At 35.2% G+C, this 22677-nt stretch overlaps 2 protein-coding genes across 4 annotated transcripts in view; one reads left to right on the plus strand and one right to left on the minus strand.

The window, feature by feature from the left end:
* The window catches only part of LOC136985841 (late secretory pathway protein AVL9 homolog), a 49938-nt gene extending 39028 nt beyond the window's left edge, over positions 1-10910 (minus strand). For both annotated transcript variants that reach the window (XM_067283209.1, XM_067283210.1), the window contains exons 1-3: positions 10749-10910; positions 3236-3322; positions 2627-2747 (exon numbers count right to left, since the gene is read on the minus strand). In XM_067283209.1, the coding sequence (XP_067139310.1) occupies positions 2627-2747; positions 3236-3298 (184 nt within the window). In that variant the 5' untranslated portion in view covers positions 3299-3322; positions 10749-10910. The remainder of the gene's footprint in view (positions 1-2626; positions 2748-3235; positions 3323-10748) is intronic.
* Positions 10911-21708: 10798 nt separating this feature from the next.
* PGAP3 (Per1-like protein PGAP3) overlaps positions 21709-22677 on the plus strand; it is a 32034-nt gene continuing 31065 nt past the window's right edge. For both annotated transcript variants that reach the window (XM_067283152.1, XM_067283153.1), the window contains exon 1: positions 21709-22566. In XM_067283152.1, coding sequence (XP_067139253.1) covers positions 22264-22566 — 303 coding nt within the window. In that variant the 5' untranslated portion in view covers positions 21709-22263. The remainder of the gene's footprint in view (positions 22567-22677) is intronic.

The following is a 22677-nucleotide window of genomic DNA, read 5'->3' on the forward strand; positions in this document are numbered from 1 at the left end:
TTTCTCAAACTTGAAATGTATGTTCAGCATTAATAAAAGTTACCAAAATTATTAATTTACTGTGTTTTTGTTATTTCTTACTCCTGGTTTTTAGGTATTCAGTATTCGGCTGAATAGCGAAAAATAGGCTGAATACCAAATATTCGTTGCATCACTAATACTAACTATAAAAGTATTTGGGTAAATGCTCCAGGCTCCTTTCAGAGTTCAGAGTAGGGTACCCCCATATGAGAGCTTGTGCCCCCCATAAAATGACTTGGTATTTAATTTTGCCGAAGTCGGAGTCAGCCTACTGAAATTATGAAGAGTTAGAGTCAAGTTTTTTTTACCAATTCTGCAGCCCTGATTAAAAGTATAGCATTTGATTTTATAGAATATCATTCAATCATACGTATGTAATATCTATATATATAATCGAGACGAGTTGATAATAATAATAATAATCAGTGCAGAGATGAAACAGTTAGGAATTGAAAGTTGAAATTTGGTACACTGTTAGGGTACGTCACGAGAACGCACACTAAGAAGGGATTTTTCAAAATTCTTCCCCACAGGGGAGAGGGACAGGATTAAAGCTTCTAAATACATTACGGAGACATGTTGATGATAATAATAATCAGTGCAGAACCGAAACGGTTAGGAGTTGAAAGTTGAAATTTGGTACACAGTTAGGGTACGCCACGAGAACACACACTAAGAAGAGATTTTTCGAAATACCTCCTCATGGGGGAGAGGGACAGGATTAAGGCTTAACACTTCCATCAACAATGGAAGTGTCAAGTAACAATGGAATTGTTAAGAGAAAGCGACTTGCAAGACGCAGATGCAGTTTTTTTCGTTTTGCGGAAAATTGAACATATTTTTAGACCCATCTAAAGATTCTGTAATTAGTCTGGAAACAGGGAGGACCCAATTCTTGCATTCTGCGAAAACGAGTAAGGTTGACTGTAACGTAATAATAATAACATAAAGTGTTAAGTAACAATGGAAGTGTTAAGTAACAATTGAGAACAAGAGAAAGCAACATGCAAGATTTATGAGCTCTGGAAAAAAAGAAAAAGAGTAATATGTTAGAACATATTCGATTTTCAAATTTAAACAGATTAGTTCAGTTTTTCTCGACCTTTCTTCTTTAGAACATGTCGTGAAAATAGAACAATATTAGAACATTCGATTTTCAAAATTCGACCTTTCTTTAGAAATACTTAGTTTGTTGATGAAATTACTCTTTTTCTTTTGTGACTATAACTTAATAATCTTAATTATCGCTATCGTTACTTTTGCCCGAGTAACGCCGGGCCTACCTGCTAGTTACAATACATTTGTGAAAATTTCATTTATGCAATGACTTTTCAGAATGAATCCTTCATATAATAATCAAAATATTACTACATCAGGGTTTAAGCTGTCGCTAGTTTTTTCACTAAAATGCTAAAAGAATTTAGATTTAATGACAACTTTCTTGGCAAATTTTGCTAAAAACTAACATTTTTCAAGTGATTAAAGCATCTTAAAAACATTAATTTTTAATATGCTTTAACTAGTGATAAGATGATACCAAAATTTCTCCCAATTCAGATTTTTTGAATACTTTCTAAAGTTTATTTTAGTTTAGAAAAATTAACAATTTAGTTTGACCATGGCATTTGGAAAGTCAGTGGAATCATGCTCGACATTCCAAACGCCATTGTCAAACTTCTAGGCTTACAGGAAAGTGGCGCCAAATGTCTGACATACGTTTTCGCATTTAAAACTTCAGCCTCAACCTCGCTAATATTGTAATTTAAAAAAATAATTTCTGATGGAGTTGGATTTGTTTAAAAGATTTGTTGCTTTCAGATTTAAGGATATGTCACTGGCTAAAGTTTATTATATGATATGTAAATCACTTTCTGTCAGATTACCGTCATATATCAACAGTTATTGAATTTGGACGGCGGACATGTAGCCTCAAATAAAAGGTCTGCTTCGCCGTGGATTTGTTATTGCCTCTACAAAGTGTGTAAAGGAGTCGGACTCATTTGTATGTATAGTCCAGAAAGAAAAATATATTTTTTCTTAATGTGAATTCGTCCTGGCAATTTTTTAATGTAGTTATTGAATTTGTTCTTTCACACCTAGTGGACACTGTTGAATGCAAAAGGTTTCAGTGACATTAACTCCATTTGGAAACTGTCTTGATGTAAAAAATGTCAGCAATTTGTTAAATATCTCCATAAATGGCCCCGCAAGATGGGAATTTGACTTTCATTTGCCATTTGTTGCCCAGTGTAAATCAAAATCAAAAAGAATTGTTCAATAATGTATGATACTTGTGGGTTGTAACAATAGATTTATGGTTACATTGGTATTGCAGTACACTATAATAATGTACAATATCTATGAGAATAAACAAACATTTAAACAATAATGTATTGTGTATTGTTATGAGAACACACAAATGAGAAATGATAGCTAAAAGTTTTTTAGTAAAATTAGCTAAAATACTACAGAAAATTTTTTCCTAGCTTAAACCCTGCTACATTATATTAAATATTAATATTATGATTATAACGTTATAAACACACTGTTATCAATATTAATTATAAAAACAGTTTTTAAGTAATTAAATAATAAAATTATTTGCCTTCTTCATAATTATGAGATCCATCCGGAAGAGCTAATGATGGCAAATGTTTCCACTGCTCAGGTAATTCAGTGCTATCTAAATTGTCTCCTTTTACTGTAGGAGGATAGGCATATTCCACCTGAAATACATATGTTAAATAAATATTTAAAAGATCATTGCATTTTCAACAAATTATTTACTTAAAAAATTTTCAAGTAAACATACACAAACAAATATTAAGCAATATTAAAAATTTATTCCATGTCGTAATGTGAAAGATTTCTCAAAGATGCTATCCAAGTAATAGTAAGCAGTTTTAAAATGCATTTAAAACTCATAGCACCAAATAAATAACCACAGTACCTTTACTAGTCCAGCAGCTTTACTGTGGGTATTTATTTGTTTCATTGGTCCAGTTTCGTGAAGTATTTGCTTTTAACTCATAGCACCATTTTATGCTTTAAGAAAAACTAAGATAACATTTAAAATTCATATTACTTTTATTTGTGCATGAAACTTTTTAACTATATGCAATTATATTACTTATTTAGAGTTAAAAAATATAGGTTATATTAGTTATCTTTAAAATCACACTTTGATAATATTCTGATAAATGTATCAACTTACCTGACATCCTTTTTTATGATGAAATCCAATAACTAAAACATGAAGAATTGGTTCTTCAACCATTCTAAATTACAATAACTGATTAAACTGAAAGCAAAAAAAAAAATATATAATAAAATAGAAGTTTTTCAAAAAAGCTTTATTCAACCAAAATAACAAATCTTAACTTACTACGACTAGTGAAATAATCATCTACAATCTCAAAATACAAACGGTTTTAATTTGAAAGTGAGTAAAATATTTATATATCAACACAAGTATTATTATTCTTAAATATATTTAAATATCGATATTTATAGAAAACAATCCTCATACCGTTACTCCAATATCCAATATCACTTCCTAAGCCTTTTAAATTTCCGGTACTGCATACGAAAATTAACAACTAACTAACGTTTTCGATCGCCTCCGCGATCTTCGTCAGGTTTTATCGACGGTTTTGAAAAAGAATGCAAAAGGAATTATTTCAAAATTCAAACGATCGAATCTCTCCCGCGTGCAATAATTGCGAATGATCTAACAAGCAATTAATCTCCCTGATACCATCATAAAAATGTCTCTGTCCATCCATACAGGAATACTACACTATCCTGAGATGCTACCATTGCGGGTGCATTTCGGATACATACCGCCACGCATATGATAATACGTTGCCATCCTTGAAATTAATACATTTCCCCGATTTTGACGCCTTGTAAATCTCAAGGGTCTCCAAGGCCCTGATGCGGTCCGTGTCGAATGACGTTTTAACGAGGCTGGTTTTATCAAAATCTGCCTTTATCTCGGGGTCGGTGGCGTACGTCGACAGGGCGGTGGTGTGTCTTTTTTTTGGCAACGTCATATTTGTGTTCCGAGATCCTTCTTTGAACGGACCTTTTCGTATGCAGTACCGGAAATTTAAAAGGCTTAGGAAGTGATATTGGATATCGATATTTAACGAAAGCTTCACTTACCGTGTTATTTTTAATTATAAAAGGAATGACTGGCTAAATATGTCTAAACAATGCAGCTAGAATTAGTGTGAAAAAACAAAACAAGAAAAAAAATTGATACTTTTTACAAGCCAAAACAGAAATATTTCAAATCAGGATAAACATTTTTGAATTTAGCATTTCAGCATTAATTCTCATAGATATAAAAATTCAAACAGATTAAGTGAACCAGACAGTTTTTAAATTTTAACACTTACAATACTGAACTTTTATATATAAAAAAAAATAAAGTAAAAATACTATCTTCTAGTGTTAAAATTTTAATATCAATTACAAATATATAATGAACAGTTATTAAAGTACAGGTATTCTTCATATAACACAGTAGTCACGTTCAAAAGTGTTGTGTTATGCAAAAGGACTAATGCAAAATATAGCTACATTCCAAAGGTTAAAAAATATATACTTTTGTTTTTAATTATTAATAGATATATGTTTATTAAAGAAATCAATAATTTATTTCCAACGAATAATTAACTAACAATCACAATTAAAAGTACTCTATTAGCTTTTAATAATAAATAGACACTCACAACTGCCATAACTAATTGGGCTATAATTTGAAAATAATAATTATGAATTACAAATGAATCTGACACTAGAGGGAGGCATTAGGTGCTATTATGTATTAAAATTAGTAATTATAATATTTAATTAAATAATTTAGATTAAACTGGAAGAAAAGAATCTGCTTGAAGCGGGACACAAATCCGCAACTCCCACTTACTGTGTGCACGATTACTTAATTAAATATTATAATTATTAATTTTAATATGAGATGTAGCTTAAAACCTCCCTCTAGTGTCAAATTCATTTGTAATTCATAATTATTATTTCCAAATTATAGCCTGATTATTTATGGCAGTTGTGGATGTCTATTTGCTATGCATCTGGTTTCGGTTGGTGTTTATATTTTTAATAATAATTTAAGTTAAACAAGGGTGTTTTGTTTTTACAAAGTATAGTCATCTTTTGAGCTTTTTTCATCTTGATCAGAACATCTTCACTTTCTTTATTTTTATCATAAAAAATCTTTACGGATGACAAAATAAAACTATGTTATTAATAAAAATTTGTTCTACTGAGTTGTGTTTGTTCAGTTGAATACTGAGCGATTTTTTCTCTCAGAATTTGTGTTCAAATACCAAACTGTTTGAGTACCAAGATTCAACTATACAGTGGTGCCTTGTATAACATACGCTGAGAACAACGGACTTTCTGTTTGGCAGTTACATGAGGCAAACAACAGACTTTCTGCAAACAAGTGCAAATGATGTTTCCACTCTTTTGCCGTTGACAATGACAATCTGCTATTTTTAGATGTTTTCCCCTTCTTGGCTTTCTAGAATAGCTTCTTGATGTAGGTATTTTGGGAACCTTTGAAAACAGTTGCTCTTTGGCTGCAGAAGAGTAAGCTGTTTTTTTTTTCTTCTTCATGAGCCCCGACAGTTGAGCTCCTTCACCGCCTGAAGTACAGAGCTCCCATTGAGATTCGGCTTGCTCCCTTGTTTATTACATACATCACCTCAGTGCAGGGTATTTACATTTATTCAAGTATTGTGCAAATCATGGCATCTAAAAAAAACAGAAAGGTGATTTCAATTGAAACAAAGCAAGGAATCATCAGGAGTGAAAGTGGGGTAAAACAGTGACCTTGTCAAAGAGTTTGGTCTCAGCAAGACCACCATCAACACCTATTTAAGCCATCCGTACTGTCCGTAAGTTCTGGAAATAGAAGTTTGATGTTCTTGTGGCAATCAGACTCATCCAGAAGGCCTGGGGAGAAGTCACGCAGAAGACCCTCAATTCAGCCTGGAAGAGGCTTGTTCCTGAATGGACCCAGGAAAAACCAGCTGAGGATACAGAAGCGGTGCAGGAGATCATCTCGATGGCCCGAGAGTTAGAATTGGAGGTGGAGGCGGAAGATGTGGAGGAGCTCATTGAAGAACACCAAGAAGAGTTGACAACTGAAGAGCTCCAAGAACTTCTGGCCCAGGAACATAATGAAGCTCAAAGGAAAGCTTCATCTGATGATAAGCAGGAGCAATCCAATCAACCAATTTCAACTGCTGCCATCAAGGACTTCCTTGTCAAATGAGGAGAGGTTCAGGAGCTTACCAACATTCACTATCCAAACACAACTGAGGCCAACAGGATCAATAATCTCTACAATGACATCTTTGCCCATCATTTTCAACAGGTGTTGAAGAAGAAAGAGAAACAGACCACCTTGGACATGTTTTTCAAGAAACCAGCTGCCAAAAAACAAAGGATGAAACAAGAGGAGTTGAATCTCTCCTGAATCTGACTTCAATTAAAAAACAATAAAAAGAGACCTGCTACAACGTGTAAAAAGTGTGTGTTTGTATGAATGTGTGAAGAGTGTTCCTCCACCTCCTCCTCACAACATCTGACTACCCAGCATAATTGATGACTGCTCCATTTTCATTTTTTTTTTATGGTACAGTATGGTTATTTTATGCTGTGGAATGAATTAGATGTTTTAACATGTATTTCTATGGGAAAATGCGTTTCATATAACGGACTTTTCCCTCAACAGACGTGCACCTGACATGGATTAAGTACGTCATATGAGGCACCACTGTATTTCGTTCGCCATTTTTACAAATGATTACTTACTTAGTTGAAAAACTTTCCTATACATGTTGAGATAAACTTTACTAAATATGAAAATTAAAAAAGCCTAGCTACAAATATAACAGGATATCTCCAACACTGCAACAGACTATGATTAAAATGGTAAACAGTATCAAGACTAAAAAAGTTAAATTAGTTAGACATTTAAAAACATTGATTCCCAAAGATGTTAAATTTTTCTATAACTCTTAATGAATGCAAAACTATCCAAAATGCAAGATACAGTCAAACCTGTTTTTATGCGATGGATAGGGACCGCATAAAAAAAAATCGCACGAAACTTCACGTGTTGAAGAAGAGAGAGGCTATAAAAAATAGTTTTTGCAACACAATTAAAAAAATATTTTTTTTTATGCAGTCAATAGGGACCGCATAAAAAAAGTCTCACATAGAAAATAACTCAAAACCGTACGAAATAGAATTTATTGACAACAGATGTCAGCACTTGACTGCATCGTCTTGTCTATCGTCTGTTTTACATATTTTTGTCCAGGTGGTGTTTTGTTGACTTAAAAAATAAATTATTTCATTTTTCGCATATTCATGCAATAATATTACTATAATAAGTTCATTTATGCTATAATAAGTTTATTCAGCTATAATAAGTCAACGTGAGACATGACAAATCGCATGAGACTAGTCACCAACTATACCGCACAAAAAAAAAATCACACAAAAAAAGACCGCATAAAAACAGGTTTGACTGTATATGAATATTAATTTGTACCAAAAAGACAACTATTGGTCCATGGAACTAATTAAAATATTTGGGAGTCTTAACAGTGTCAAAACCACTGAAATTGAAAAAAGAATTGAAGTAGGTAATTTTGGTCTTGATTTTAATAAACAATAGGATTCATAACTAATGGCACTTCAGTCATAATGAAACTTGAAAAAGAAATTTTACCCAAATATCAAAAACACTTAGCTCATGTAATATATCTTAATGTTTCTTCATTTTTATGCAAAACAAAATCACAAAGAAATAATATGTAAAGAATAACAGCAAAGAAACAAAAGAAGATACAAAAGAAAGCAAAGAGAAAAGAGATAAAGATGCTTCTTTATGCAATAAAATTTTGAGTAAGGAAACAGACAAAGCAAATGAAACCCTATAAAACCCTTTCTCTAATATTCTGCAACTAAGACTCAAGAGAAGATATACACAGAAGAGATAATGATAAGGAGATATAACCTCCTCAGAGAATTGATTTGTCTGAAGAATGTTATATGATCAAAATACTAGACTCAATGAAAGTTTCAACATTCCATCTCTACAAGATAATTTATTAAAAAGAAAAAAAAAAAAAATTAGAAAAATGTATTGTTTCATAAATTGCTTTAAAAAATTGAAAGCTCCAAAAATTTGTTAAAGACAAATTTAACAAAAAAAATTTAAAGTTTAACCTGGACTACAAAACTAGATGAAACAATTTCCTAACCATGATTTAAGCTTTCTTGAGTTAAAAATAATGCATCCTCAAAAGGTTTAGAAGTAATTTGTTCTACCAAAATTATCACTGTAAAAAAGTGGAAAATTTTGAAAGGAGTGATTAATATGCTTCATCTCATTGAAATAGCTCTTAAAGACTTGTACTCTATAGAGATGCAACACTTTTGACTGTAGTAATCTCCTCGCATTCACTTTAAAGAAATTTTCAAAGAGCATGACAATAACATATTGTCATGCTACACTGAAAGAAGGTGTTAATAATTATTATTCCTCAAAAAGACAAATGGAGATCTAGGCTTGCTTAAACATCTTCACCAACTTAAATTTTAAAATTTAAAGATGAATTATAATTTTTAGTTTCTCTACAGCAATATTCAAAGTTGCAAAGAAAATTTTTCTTTAAGACTTTTTCTGAAGATAAAGCACAATTGAGTGAAAACCCAAATAAAGATTAATCATCTGATTACTTTGAAAATTCAGCTAAAATCAATAATGAAATGAATAGCAGAGGCAAACAATCCACTGACTGCAGATAATGTATGTAAGAAATAGAACACTTAGAGCAGAATCAGATCCCTGTGAGAAAAAACATCATTCAATCTTTGATGTCAAGATAAAATTTAAGAGCATGAAATCTGTTTTAAAAGAACAAAAACCTTAAATAAACACTGCAATGCATTACTTTCTATTAGGGTTACAAGTTTAGAATCCAAAAGGGGATTCTCAGCTGCAAGGCTGTATTTTACAGCATTAAGACATCTTTCTAAAAATTTTCTGGATAGTCTTTGTTGATGATTTAAATTGGTATATTATTGACAAATATGATTATATTATGTATAAAATTGCTACATAATGATATAATTGTCTGTCTTTCTATGAAATGATAAAGATAATTTTAATTTGTCAAGTGTAAATGTATTATTTTATTGGAATGTCATCACTTGAATTTCAAGAAAATGTTCCTAAACATTAGAGCAAAAGTGCTTGTTTGTGATTAATGTGCTTTAAACGATTCATTGAGTTTAGGTTTGCACAGATATTAGAATTACCAACTGTCTGAAATTTTCCAAAAAAAATAGATAAGAAGTTGATTGTTTAATTGTATCTTTTTCCTCGTGAAAACCTACCATTAATTATAATTTGCATTATTTTCATTCCTATTAGTTTCCATTTTTTTAAATTCTATTTTTCTCTCTTTTTTGCCCTACGATCACTAAGAGGGCTTGTTTTAATCATATTTACTGTTGCCAAGCCCACAACAGCAGTGGCAGGGGTGACGAATAGTGCTAAAATATTCAGAACAGATCGTCAACAAAAATTTCTTAAGTAATAAGGTCACACTTTCCACCCATTTCCAGTAAAACATTTTAATAAAATTTAACAAAACAAGAATGTTTTTGGCTACATTGTGGCCTGCTTCGCTGTTAAAACCCGAAGCAGGCCACAATGTAGCCAAAAACATTCTTGTTTAGTTAAATTTTATTAAAATGTTGGTTAATGTTATCTTAGGTGTCAAGATGGCGGCTCGTCTCTGATTCCAGCAAGGAAACAGTGGGACACACGTTCTAACCTAACCTAACCTATTCTAATAAATTACCAAATTATTAGCAACCAAATTATATAATAGGTTAGGTTAGGTTAGAACGCGCGTCCCACTGTTTCCTTGCTGGAATCGGAGACAAGTCGCCACCTTCACACCTAAGGTAACATTAACCAAAATGTTTTACTGGAAATAGTGCAGAAGACATGACTTCTTATTAGTAGATTCTAGCTCACCACATACAGAATTGGAAAATTCTTGGAGTTTTTCAACCGTATGATAGTTCCCAGATACTGAGAGTGATTGGCCAACACATTAACTGCTTTAGTCATCAGGCCATCTCATCTTTATCATCAAAGGAAAGAGAAAATGTTCCCAAGTCTAGGCTCATTACTTTTTCACAACCAGTTTGAAATTTGTTACTCTGAAAGTTGGCAGTCCTAACAAATACCTAAACCTAATCCCATTCGCACAGCTGTCTCTAGCTCCAGAAACTGTCAAATCACAGGAGATAGCAGATGGGCCACGAACATCACCAGGAAGATACGAGTTTACCGCTGTACCCGACGACAAGGTATTTGCCGATCCGCAACCTGGCAAATTCCTCTTCTTCCATGCCGAACTATTCGCTAGGAAAACATTCACAGACAGCATTCCGAGAAAGAAGAAAAGGCCATCGGTTTTCCGTCTTGCATGGAAGACTCTCGCCGACGTGTTAAAGTGAGCAGAGGGAGAGAAGCTGTCGACCGAAGCATCCGTCCGTTACGGCGATTGCCAGTCATAGCCTCCCCGTAAAAATTGTACGCGGTTAAATCTATAATAAACTCGTAAATACAGAAAGACGATTTCGTTTTGTAGACAGGTACTCACTTTCAAGAATTAGGATCGAGTCGAAAAAGCGTAATGGCTTCGCGTGGAGAAAAGTACGAAAATATTTCATCTTCGGTACTTTCGACACCTTTAACGTCGTTTGTACATCGAACTTCGTTCCTTCGCTCGGTCTTCCGCCGCCATATTCCCCGGTATAGCAGCGCCTCCCCACTTTTTACTCCGTTACAACCATCTTGAAACCTATTCGGTTACTCTAATATTTTTCATTTCTTGATATTTTTTCGACCATATCACGGTACACTCGAATATTTATTTCGGGATTTAATAGTATACGATTCTACTAGACATTCACTCATTTTTTGAATGACGGTATCTATCAATAATATTAATCAATAATATTTTTTAAAATGAAATCATCATAATATATATATATATATACATACAGGGTGTCCCATAAGTTTGTAAATAGTTTAAAAATTCATAAAAGTTGAAAGAATTGGTATATTTGAATGCGGTTTGCGTAAAAGTTATTCTCACGAAGGAGTATTTTTTTGAGTAGAGAAAAAGAAAATAGTTTAAATGTTTGTCAATAGGGTCGCTGAATGCAAGAAAATAGCTGGAATTGTGCAAGTCTGAGTCTTATAAAATGCGGGGTGTACAATTAACATTTTTCTGAATTTTCCTGTTACTGGCACTGACATACGGTTTTCGTTATGATGTTGACATTGTGGATAAAGCACTGTTGGTGAAGTTCTTTTATCTCAGCCCACGAATCGCCGGCTGAAACTTTACAAAGGTTTAGGACACAGAAGAGAATAAAGAAAGGTTCATGTCCAATCACTCCTGTCGGATTAGTTTCCCTAGTACGACGTTTCGAAGAAACGGGAAGTTTGTGTAATCGCCCACGCAGTGGTGCACCACGTTTATCGGAGGTCCGGCAACTCACCAATAGAGAGGTTTCAAGGTCGCATGTCACGTGATAAAACACACGTTTGCTCCGCCCATTCGCCATTTTTGTGGTAGTTTTCGCTCGCTTAGCTTGCACATGGTTTGTTGTTCGACGTCTTTTTTTAGTTTAAACGTACAAAAATATTGCAGTTCTATTATCATGGATTAAGTTAAAAAAGACTTTTTTCTTGCGGGCTATTCTAGCAGTCTAACAGGACGAGATGCAGCTCTATACGAAGAGAAAATTTCGTTATGTCAAGGCAATCCATACGAAGCCAGTTTATCAGACTAAGTCGTAGATCAAGAGTTGTGGCCGAAAGTAGAATTTGGTGATATAAACTATTTGGTTTTGACAACAAATTTCTACATCCTGTCACAAATGAAAGCTTATAAATCTTTAGAGGCCCATAACTATTTAACAAGTGGCTGGGTTTCTCCTGATATAAAAGTAAAAGTAATGAATAACAGCGAAATAATATTGCTTGGAAAGATATGTTTTCTTTTGTTTGTACGTAAAACTCGTGTTTTTACGTATTTCTTAACTAAGAATTTATGTCTGAAAGTAAAAAAGTCTAATTAAAAACAGCTGTGGCAATTTTTTTAATTCAAATTGTTTCTTTATTTTCTAGTTGAAGTTAGCATATAATAAGCCTGCTTGTTTATAGTTTTAACGTGAAATGTTTATAAGTTTGCACTAGCTAAAGCTTGAAATTACATTAGTTATTTATTTATAAATGCACTATACCGAAATAAATTAATATAAGCAAATCAGTAAACTCTTTTAGGTTGTAAAATATAACTTAGTGTTTATTAATGTAAATATTGAAATAAAATGTTTCTGACAAACACTTGTATTGATATTCACTTTATTCGCATCAAAATTTTTCCGGTTAATTCTTGAGAGCCATGCAGTTTGCCTTTGTCCTGAAAGCTTCTCAGATTGGGATCCTTGATGACAAATAATGTCGGGAATTTTAAAAAATGATGTTCCTTTGTTCTTGAGTGAACTAGCATCACATCCAATTACACAACAAATCACCATAGTGATATACGCGACGAAAAAAAAACAACACAAAAACTCCAGTTAAAGCGCACGTGAACACACACAAAACGTAAACAAGTCACAAAGAGTCACAAAGATGGCGCTGGACAATTGCGCATGCTCACGACGTCACTCGTGATGTCGACATGAAACCTCTCTATAAGTGCTTTATCCACCAATGTCAACAGGAAAATTCAGAAATGAGCTGTTGTACGGAGACCGAGGCTAGTTGTCACAAGGGGCATGTTGTCACAGTGCAAATATCGCCTAGATAATCAAAACTGAACGGCCACGTCATCTGGGAGTAGATTCGTTTACCGCTCGCCTACTTCATCACAAAATTCGAATAATATCCGTCGCATTGTTTTCCGTTAATTAGCGCTTAAAAGGTTTACGGCACGTCGCCTAAATTTTGATGTGTCATGTTTCGTGCCGTTTGAAAGCTTGCAATTAGTTAAAAGTGAGTAACAACTATATTTCCTATTAGGTGGATCCTTAATGTATATATACCTAATGTATTCTCCGCGTAACGATCATCATAAACGCACAAAACTATAAGCCAAGACAACACTACTCATAATTACTTATGCCGAAGCTACATAGTCTAATAGCTCAAGCCCGATCGAATTATTACAAACCAACCGTCTACCAGAAACCGGATGGACGAGCAGTCAAGGTGGCAGCCTACCGCACTGGGGGATCCGGGATCGATCCGAACGAGTCGGGAAATCCCCAATAATTTTTCGGGGGTGGTCCGTAAGGATATGTCGTGCCCCGTCCCTCACCACCCAGCCGCCCATTGTCAGCCTGGCCGAACACATTATAGGCTTGCTAAAAGACAAGTTAGTGTCTAGTGTACAATAAGAAACTGTTTATATGGAAGTGTCGCTACTTGTTATACTTTCAAGACCTAGTATAACAAGGTGACGGCCGGATGTTTGAGCGGTTAAGACTTCGGTCTAGCGTTCTGACATCGATTCGGGCTGTTGAAGAACCCAGGGCGATCTGTCAAGTCCCGTTCCATACAGTTCGGCTGCCCACATCGTGGATCTTTTCTTACCACACGTGTTAAATTTAACAGAAAAATTGAATTTACAAGAAAAAATATTTTAGTCGTATTCACTATTACTAACAAAATAAGTTTTGTTTTTTGTTTTGTTTACCAAATTCCTAATTGGTTGTAAGCAATTTCTATATTTTATGTATTTAGTCCAGAATGAGAAATACTTGGAAAGCATTTTAAAATATGTCTTATTGTTTCTCCTCCGCGTTATTTTCTCTCTTCGCGACACATAACTGACAGATTAAAAAAACAACTTTTTCGATGAATTGAAGACTACAGAAAGTGGCATGTTTGTTACGTGATGTAAACTCAATATCGGATGCTGTTGCCAGAAAGTTTAATATAATTTTTTAATTTTTTTTTTCAAGCGTTTCCGCAACTTTCGCTTTGATCATATTGACCATCTCTCGAAAAATATTTCTTTATATTTGCCTTAATTGATCTAAAGCTCCAACTAATTATTAATTTTATTATTTTTTCTTCGTCTTCTGTGAACACGATCATTTTATTTTATTATTCTCTTAAATGAACATTTCTCTTTTATGTTACCTTGTTTTCATATATTTTACTTTGTATTTCATTCACTCTTGTGTCTCCCTTAATCGATGCGAGTTGTGATTACCAAAGCCCTTTCGGCCGCCAATTTAAAAATAAATAAAAAAAATACAGCTTTTTTTGTAGATTTTTGCACTTTTCGATTGCTTATATTTCGGCAACCGCTTTATACAAAATCTTGAAATTTTGCACACTACCTAAGAGAACAATTTTCCTTCGAACGACAAAATTACTATAAGTGTTTGAGGGACGGAGAAATCGACCCCCCGAAAATCGGCAACTCTGATTCCTGTATATGTAGTTTATTTGCCGGATAGTCACTAGTCACTACCATGACTCCTGATATAAGACACTAGATTATTGGATCAAATTTCATCCGTTATTATTAAATACAGAACGTCCTCAATATACGTCATACTTAAGTTCCTAAAACGCGTTGTGAATGAAATGGTGTACATCGAATATCAATTTCTCACCGAAATAATATATTATGGTACATTGCTGACCAACTAAAAGCAATTTATTTGTCTAGTGTACAATAAGAAACTTTTTATATGGATTTGTCGCTACTTGTTATACCTAGTATAATAAGGTGACAGCTGGATGTTTGAGCGGTTAAGACTTCGGTCTAGCGTTCTGACATCGATTCGGGCTGTTGAAGAACCCAGGGCGGTCTGTCAAGTCCCATTCCATACAGTTCGGCTGCCCACATCGTGGATCTTTTCTTACCACACTAAATTTAACAGAAAAATTCATCACAAAACGATTATTGATTGCTAATGTGTAAAATTCTGTTTAATCCATGCAAGATGTGTAATTACCAGAGCCCCTTTGGCCGCCAATGTAAAATCTTTTAATCTTTAAAATTGGCGTTCCCACTTCCCGGGACGAGGACCCAGAGGTTGGATTTGTGGGAAGCGAGTGTTCGGGTTGTTTCATTGTGTGGAATTACACAAAACGAAGCGCTTGGCGTATAAGTGCGTGAGTGCGAGAATTCGAGTAAAGGTTAAACGGTGTATATCTTCATGTACAGTGATGTTATGTCCGTGCGCGCGCGCGTGTGTGTGTGTGTGTAATCGAAGAACATCTTCGGCATGTCTATAAACAGAAAAACAGTAAATTACAATACGAGAATAAGATGTGTTAAAAAATGAAACGAAAGAGTTCTTACCATCGGAGATTTCGGAAAATATTCACTTGTCCACTTGGTCCTCTTCGTGGTAAAGTTGGGGAGGGAGATTCTTCTCCCTCCCAAATGTTCCTAGAAAACACAAAGGCAGTGAGAAAACGAGAAGTTCATTCATTTATTACCTAAGGTTAATATTATTACCTTTATCAGACAGCCTTTCTTCCCGAACAGTGTTATGAGAAGAGCGAAGGACCTGACCTAGCCTAGCCTAGCCTAATCTAACCTACCCTGACCGGAAGCTCAATCCTCATAACAGCTGTTTGGGAAGAAAGGTCGGCCGAATGTCGCGTCCGGTGAGTAGAAGTGTCACGTCCGGGTGGTCACAATCGGGAGTCAAATTCGTTGTCGTCGGACTCGAGTGTCACGTTCGGGAGACAAGTCCGTGGGTCACGATCGAGTAAGAGAAGTCACGTCCGGGAAAAGGTGTCGAGTCCGGGTGAAAAGTGTCGAATCCGGTAAGAAAGTCGCATCCAGGTGAAGAAGAGGAAATCGAAGAGGATCACCGTCTAGGCCAAGGAAACCGCAGCCGTCCGCAGTAACGAAACCACGGACAGCACGGTCCCTCAACTTCGACGGCTCTCTCCTCCGATTCCTCCCCGTTCTGACTTCGGCAAGATGGTGGCGTCGCCGTCGCGGACGAACGGGCAGAACGCGACCAACCAGAAAATGTCAACTCGGACGAGCTGTCATTTTCTACATCCGTCACAGCAAGGTCTGTGGCCGGATGACCCCCGAAGACCTTGGCCAAGTGCACTGGACCCAGGGTGTAACGTCGCATGATCCCGACTCCGGGAGGATGCCACGCCACGCGCACTTGGGGAAGGTCTTCTTCACCCGCTGCCTCTCGCTCGTCGAGCCCCCGCTCCTCCAACGGCACGGAACGACAGACTCGTTCCGCGTCGTCCGAGGAACCCCCTCCCTCCGGCGCCACCGTCTGCCTCCGCCGGAACCGCCTCCAAAGCCGCACCAACGTCGTCATTCTGTAAAAAAAAAAAATTTGCAATTAGTCCGGTGAAAACAAAAGCTTAAATTCTTTCGAAAAAAGCAAAATGCTGACCGCAGCTGCCTTTTTAAATCTAAAAGATTCGAATCCGAAGCGCAAACCGCCGACCATCGAACGATGTGCCGAGATGTCTTCTGGGACCGATTCTCTAAGTAATATTAAATAAATTCTTACGTCTAGGGTCAATATGGACTAAGACTTACCTGAAAAATCTTTAATCTTCTCTGCAAAAGTCTTCAAACAGCAAAAAAAACCAACGCAATCGAAGAGCACAACAAAAGCACGTCCGACCACAACAAGAAACACAATCGAACTGCGAATCGTCATGCGTGACGAATTTCGAACAAACGTTAAAAGACGCGTCAACAATGTTCGAATTACGTAAAAATTCGAATTAAAAAAATCATTTTATTTTTTTTAAATAAATTTATAAGTTTTTTCTTTTTTTAAATTTGCTTTAATCATTTTCTTGTGTTCGCAATTTGATAAATGAATTATTTTCTGCATTTACGTGATGCAGAATGTCCAGCGTGGAGAGATAAAAGACGATCTTTTTAAATTTTACGTCTCGAGGCTCGACCATCTCCGAAAATTGCCCGAAATTCGTTTGAATAAATATCTTTTTCGGCCATCGAATGAAATAAATCAAATTCTTAGGATTTCGATTTATTTCGCTTTTCGGAAAGATTCCTCGGTCGCGGGTTTCGCGTATTAATGCAAAATCAAACTGGATAAAGTTAATGTGAAAAATACCTTTAAGATAAATTCAACAGCTTCTTGTAAGGATACTGGAAATTATATACAAACTAGCTGACCCGGCCACGCGTTGTTGTGGCTCAAAATGTATCTATTATAAATGTATAACACTTCCCCCGTGGGGGGAATTTCAAAAAATCCCTTCTTAGTGTACATTCTCTTGATGTACCCTATTAAAACGCAATCAAAAACGCATCTAAAATAGTATAATAAAAGCCGAGTTCTTCACAGTAAGCCTTAATCCCGTCACTTTTCCCGCTGGGGAATATCGAAAAATCTCTTTTTAGTGTATATTCTGTTGACGTAACCTATTAAAACGCAATTAAAAACGCAAAAAACCGCATGTAAAATAGTATAATAGAAGCCGAGTTCTTCACGGTAAGCCTTTATCCCGTCCATCTCCTCCCACTAGCTGGCACGCACACACTACATACCTAGCTGGACCGTCTCTGATTCCATCCATTAGCTACTCGTATCGAGCTATTTGACGAAGTGGATTGTTTTAAAATTTAAAAAGTAAAGAATATTTTGTTATTTTTATGTACGTTTCTTTACAAAGCTATATTTTAATTATAATTTTCTTTAAAAGTATATTAATACAATTGAACAATATATTGTACCAGGTATGTATATCCATCGCAATTTTATTTCACCGAGTAAGTTTTTATAATTTATCTTTAATTTTAGCCCTTATATCGTGGCTAGCAATTCAGAATGTAATTGTGATATTAAAATACTTTTAGAGAAGTCTACAGTTTTTACTGGCTTATCGAACAAATGAATACGAATGGACCCTAGACCAGTGATTCTCAACAGGGGGCCGCGGCCCCCTGGGGGTCCATAAGAAGTTTGCCGGAGGCCGCCAAATTATGCAAAATTTCCTTCGGAAGATAATAAAAAGAAAATTGATGTATAGCCGAATATCGTATTGAAAAGTGAAATAAGAAAGATAAAGTTTTCCTATTTAATTTTCTGAAGACAAAGTCCTTTCCGGAACATGGGACCACCATTTTTAAGTTCCAAACATTACACTTTTGGCGACTGACCTTTCCTTTTAGGCTACTGGCCGCCATTCCTATTTAGCCCCATTCCTATCGGCATTTTCCTATTTAGTTTATTTTATTTGTTTTTTATTTCTTCCTACATACAACTTTGCTAGTACGGAAGAAATAAATGCAAATATGCTACTTACACTGGAGTATTTGCTTCTTTTATTCCAAAGTAATTCTAAGAAACTATTAATGCTTGGAATTCTAAAAATAATTAAACAAAAATAGTAGGCTTAGTAGTAGGGATAGAAAATTTAAATATTTTTGCAAAAGTTAGGCAAAATCTTTACGACAAGTTGTGGGTGTTTTAGTTTAGTTTTAGCATCGGCTTTGGATCTAATAATAGTGCATTTCTTTCTTATATTGTGTGTTTAGTTTTAATTATTTATAATTAACCCACAAAAATGAGCAAAAAACAGAAAGGAACATTAGAAAATTTTTTTAATGTAAGTAATCACGGACCGGGACCTTCAAAAAGAAAATATACTGAAGAAAATACTAGTGAAAGTTCCGACGATGATACAGTGAAAAACGCAACGGAAAAAAAACCACAAGTCCTAAACTAAAGGTATAAAATTAAGTAACATTAAAATTAGAAAATACGATCGTGATTATATCAAATATGGGTTCGTAAGAATAGAAGTTCAAGGAATTACAAAATCACAAGAAATCTCGTTAAATTATTTTCGAATATTTTTTTGTTTTTTCTATGAATTTTTAATTGTTTATTTTATTTTTTGTTAAAAATAAATGAGTTTTTATGTTTAATTGTGAAGTTTGAATGTTATTTAAATAGAAAATGAAATAATAAAGTTATGATTTACATTTATTTTATAAAAAAATAAAGCAATAATAAAAAAAATCAATTTATTATAGATAAATTATCAAATATAAATTATTATTTAAAAAAATGATGGTCACAAAAAATTATGAAATATTTGGTGGGCTGCGAGTATAAAAAAGGTTAAGAACCTCTGCCCTAGACCATCAGGCCGGATGGCCGAGCGGTAAAGGTGGCAGCCAATCGCTCTGGGGGACCTGGGATCGAATCCGAACGGGTCGAATAATCGTCAGGAATTTTTTCGGGGGGTGGTCCGTTCGGATATGTCGGGCCCCGTCCCTCACCACCCGGTCGCCCCATTGTGGGCCTGGCCCTAGACCATCACTGACGCGCAATTAACTGATTGCCCCTGGAAGTCGGCTTCTTACAGAAACACAGCTTCCCTATCATCAAATGTCATGGCACGCCACTGCTTTCTTGTATTTGCTTGATAACCATGAGTCTCACCTCTCAATTCCCGGATTAAATTTCTCAAAAGACAACGGTGTCGTTATTTTATCTTTTCTCCCACACTGCAGCCTCTAAACCGGAGTGTTTTCACCACGACATCGTTTGACGCAGTATTATGGAGGAATCAGAAACTATTGTCTATCGTACTCACATCTTGTAATCATGTTTAGAATGTATATTATGTATATGAATTCATTTTTGTTTTCTGTTTACATTTTATTCAATTTATTTCATAAATAAATAACAGATATTTTTCAATTGCCAAGTTTACTTTTAAATAAACATATATATAATCAATAAAAATAAAAATATTGGATACAAGTAAACGAAATGTAGTTAGAGAAGTTCTATTCTGAAAATTTTGAACTAAATTATATGTATACAACGGAAGACGACAAAGAAAAATTGTAAGAAGAAATTATTAAAAACTAGCAGGTAGGCCCGGCGTTGCTCGGGCAAAAGTAACGACAGCGAAGATTAAGATCATTGCATTATAGTCACAAAAGAAAAAGAGTAATTTCATCAACAAACTAAGTATTTCTAAAAAAAAGGTCGAATTTGAAAATCGAATGTTCTAATATTGTTCGATTTTCACGACGTGTTCTGATTATATTGTTCGATTTTCATTGAATGTTCTAAAAAGGAAAAATCGAGAAAAACCGAACTAATCTGTTTAAATTTGAAAATCGAATACGTTCTAACATATTACTCTTTTTTTCTTTTTCCTCCAGCGCCCGTAAATCTTGCACGTCGCTTTCTTTTGTTCTCCATTGTTACTTAACACTATCATTGTTACTTAACACTTTGGTATTTCAGGTTTCAACTCCTTGCCGTTTTAGCGAAAATTAAGATTATTACGTTATAATCACCCTTACCCAGCGATCGGATGGCCGAGCGATCAAGGTTAGCAGCCTGCCGCTCTGGGGACCCGGGATCGAATCCGGATGGGTCGAAAAAACCCCAGGAATAATTCGGGGGGTGGTCCGTCCAGATATGTCGGTCCCCGTCCCTCACCACCCGGTTGCTCCATCGTGGGCCTGGCCGAACCCATAATGGGACCTTCTAAAAGAGGCCCTCTTAGTGTCCACAGGGCGGAAAGAGTTTAAAAAAGGAAGACACTTCCATTGTTACCTAACACTCCCATTGTTGATGGAAGTGTTAAGCCTTAATCCTGTCCCTCTCCCCCGTGGGGAAGAATTTCGAAAAATTCTTTCTTAGTGTGCGTTCTCGTGACGTACCCTAACTGTGTACCAAATTTCAACTTTCAACTCCTAACCGTTTGGGCTCTGCGCTGATTATTATTATTATCGACTCGTCTCAATTATGTATATAGATAAACAAAAAAACTCGTCTATTTTTGTACATTATAAAATCAAAATTTTGTCCTTATTACATAATAAAATTCTTGTATATTTGCGTATTCGGACAGTAGATTGTATTTGCGAGTCCGTAAATCGCTACAGGAACGATAACAGTATTTTCGCCGCGATTTTTAATGTATTTTAAATGCATTGTAACCTTTTCTGGCCACCAAGAAATAACGGCCAGATAGCCGATAAGATAAGATAGCGGCCTACCGCTCTGGAAACCAGGATGGAATCCGGGAATCGAAAAAAACCCAGAAATTTTTCGGGGAGGAATTCATCCGAATATATGAGGTCGCCCGTTCCCCAGAACGGTATGTTGGCACCTTAATCGATCGGCCATCAGGAATATCAGTAACTCTCGATAATTACTAAATTGGCAATACGCTTTTCAGCTACTCTCGCTCCGAATCTTTCTTCTTTCTTTCAGGTTTATACTTTGTTAATATTTTATTGGGAATTTTTTTCCTCTCGTTATCATGGGGGTGGAATCCAATCGTCTCGGACGTTTCCAAACGTAGTAAATAAATAAATATTGAGATCCCAGCGGATGCGCTCGCTCCGAATCGACGCTGTTTAGCGAAAATAAGAAAGTGGAAGAAATAACTTCTTACAAATGATATATTTATTTTTGAATTAAATAAATGTAAAAAAAAAAAAAATATGAATAAAACATTAACATTGGAAAATCGATACGTTCATGGACTAATAAATGTAACGGGTTAGGTTCGAACGGAGAAGGGGGCGGGGCATTCGGAGACGAAACGGTGCGAAGTGTACTTAGGATACTTTTATGTAAGGCTAAAGTTTTAGTCGAATATTCTAAATAATGCTCGATAATTGTCCGCTTAAGATAGAGACGTCGGTTCGGGATATCGATTGTAGTTCGATATGGTTAAAGTACACGCCAGTTATCTTCCTTCGTTGTTTATCTTCCTCGTAAACCGACTAAACGGTACTGGTGCAATCGTATAAATGGTCGGAAAACAAATCAAAACTTCCTATTTGACTCTAGGCAATAATTTAGAAAAACGGTTAACATATCTATAGTCTCGTTACGAAGCTGTGATAAGAGAATAAAGATCAAAAAGAAACTGCAAAATCACGTTTTGACTTTTTGCTCACCAAATGTTGAAGTCATTATCAGTCGGAATTTCGAAACTACGCTATCAGAAATTCGATGCTTTTCGCAATCAGATAGTGGGTGTCGGATAAATATGTTTTGAGTCTTTTTCTTTTATATTTTTTTCTTTTGTTTTGCGCCATTTCTATTTGGTTGTAGTTTTATAATTTAATGTTTAGATACGTATTCTGTTGTTTTTCGATTTTGTATGCGCTGGCCGTAAGTTTTAGTTTGGTTGGAATTGTAAAGGCGTCTTCGGGTGATCGCTCCGATATTTATCAAAGTTGTTTGAAATGGTGCACGGCGGAAAACTGTTCGGATGCCGACAACATTGCTCATTTTGCCACACACCAGTCCTGGCATCTGACGGTTCTTGGATGGAACTGCGACGACGAATGCGAGTATCAGTGCATGTGGGATGCGGTATATGATTTTAGGAAAAGAAAACAGCCCATTCCTCAGTTTCACGGAAAGGTAATTTTTAACGTTATGTAAATTTATCATAACTTTTTGCAGTTATTCTGAAGGTATATGTGTGTGTATGTTGTATGAAAATTAAAAATAATGCTTGGAATATTTTTATGT

This window comes from Centruroides vittatus, unplaced genomic scaffold, assembly GCF_030686945.1.
Source record: "Centruroides vittatus isolate TY-2023 unplaced genomic scaffold, ASM3068694v2 contig_979, whole genome shotgun sequence".
NCBI lineage: Eukaryota > Metazoa > Arthropoda > Arachnida > Scorpiones > Buthidae > Centruroides > Centruroides vittatus.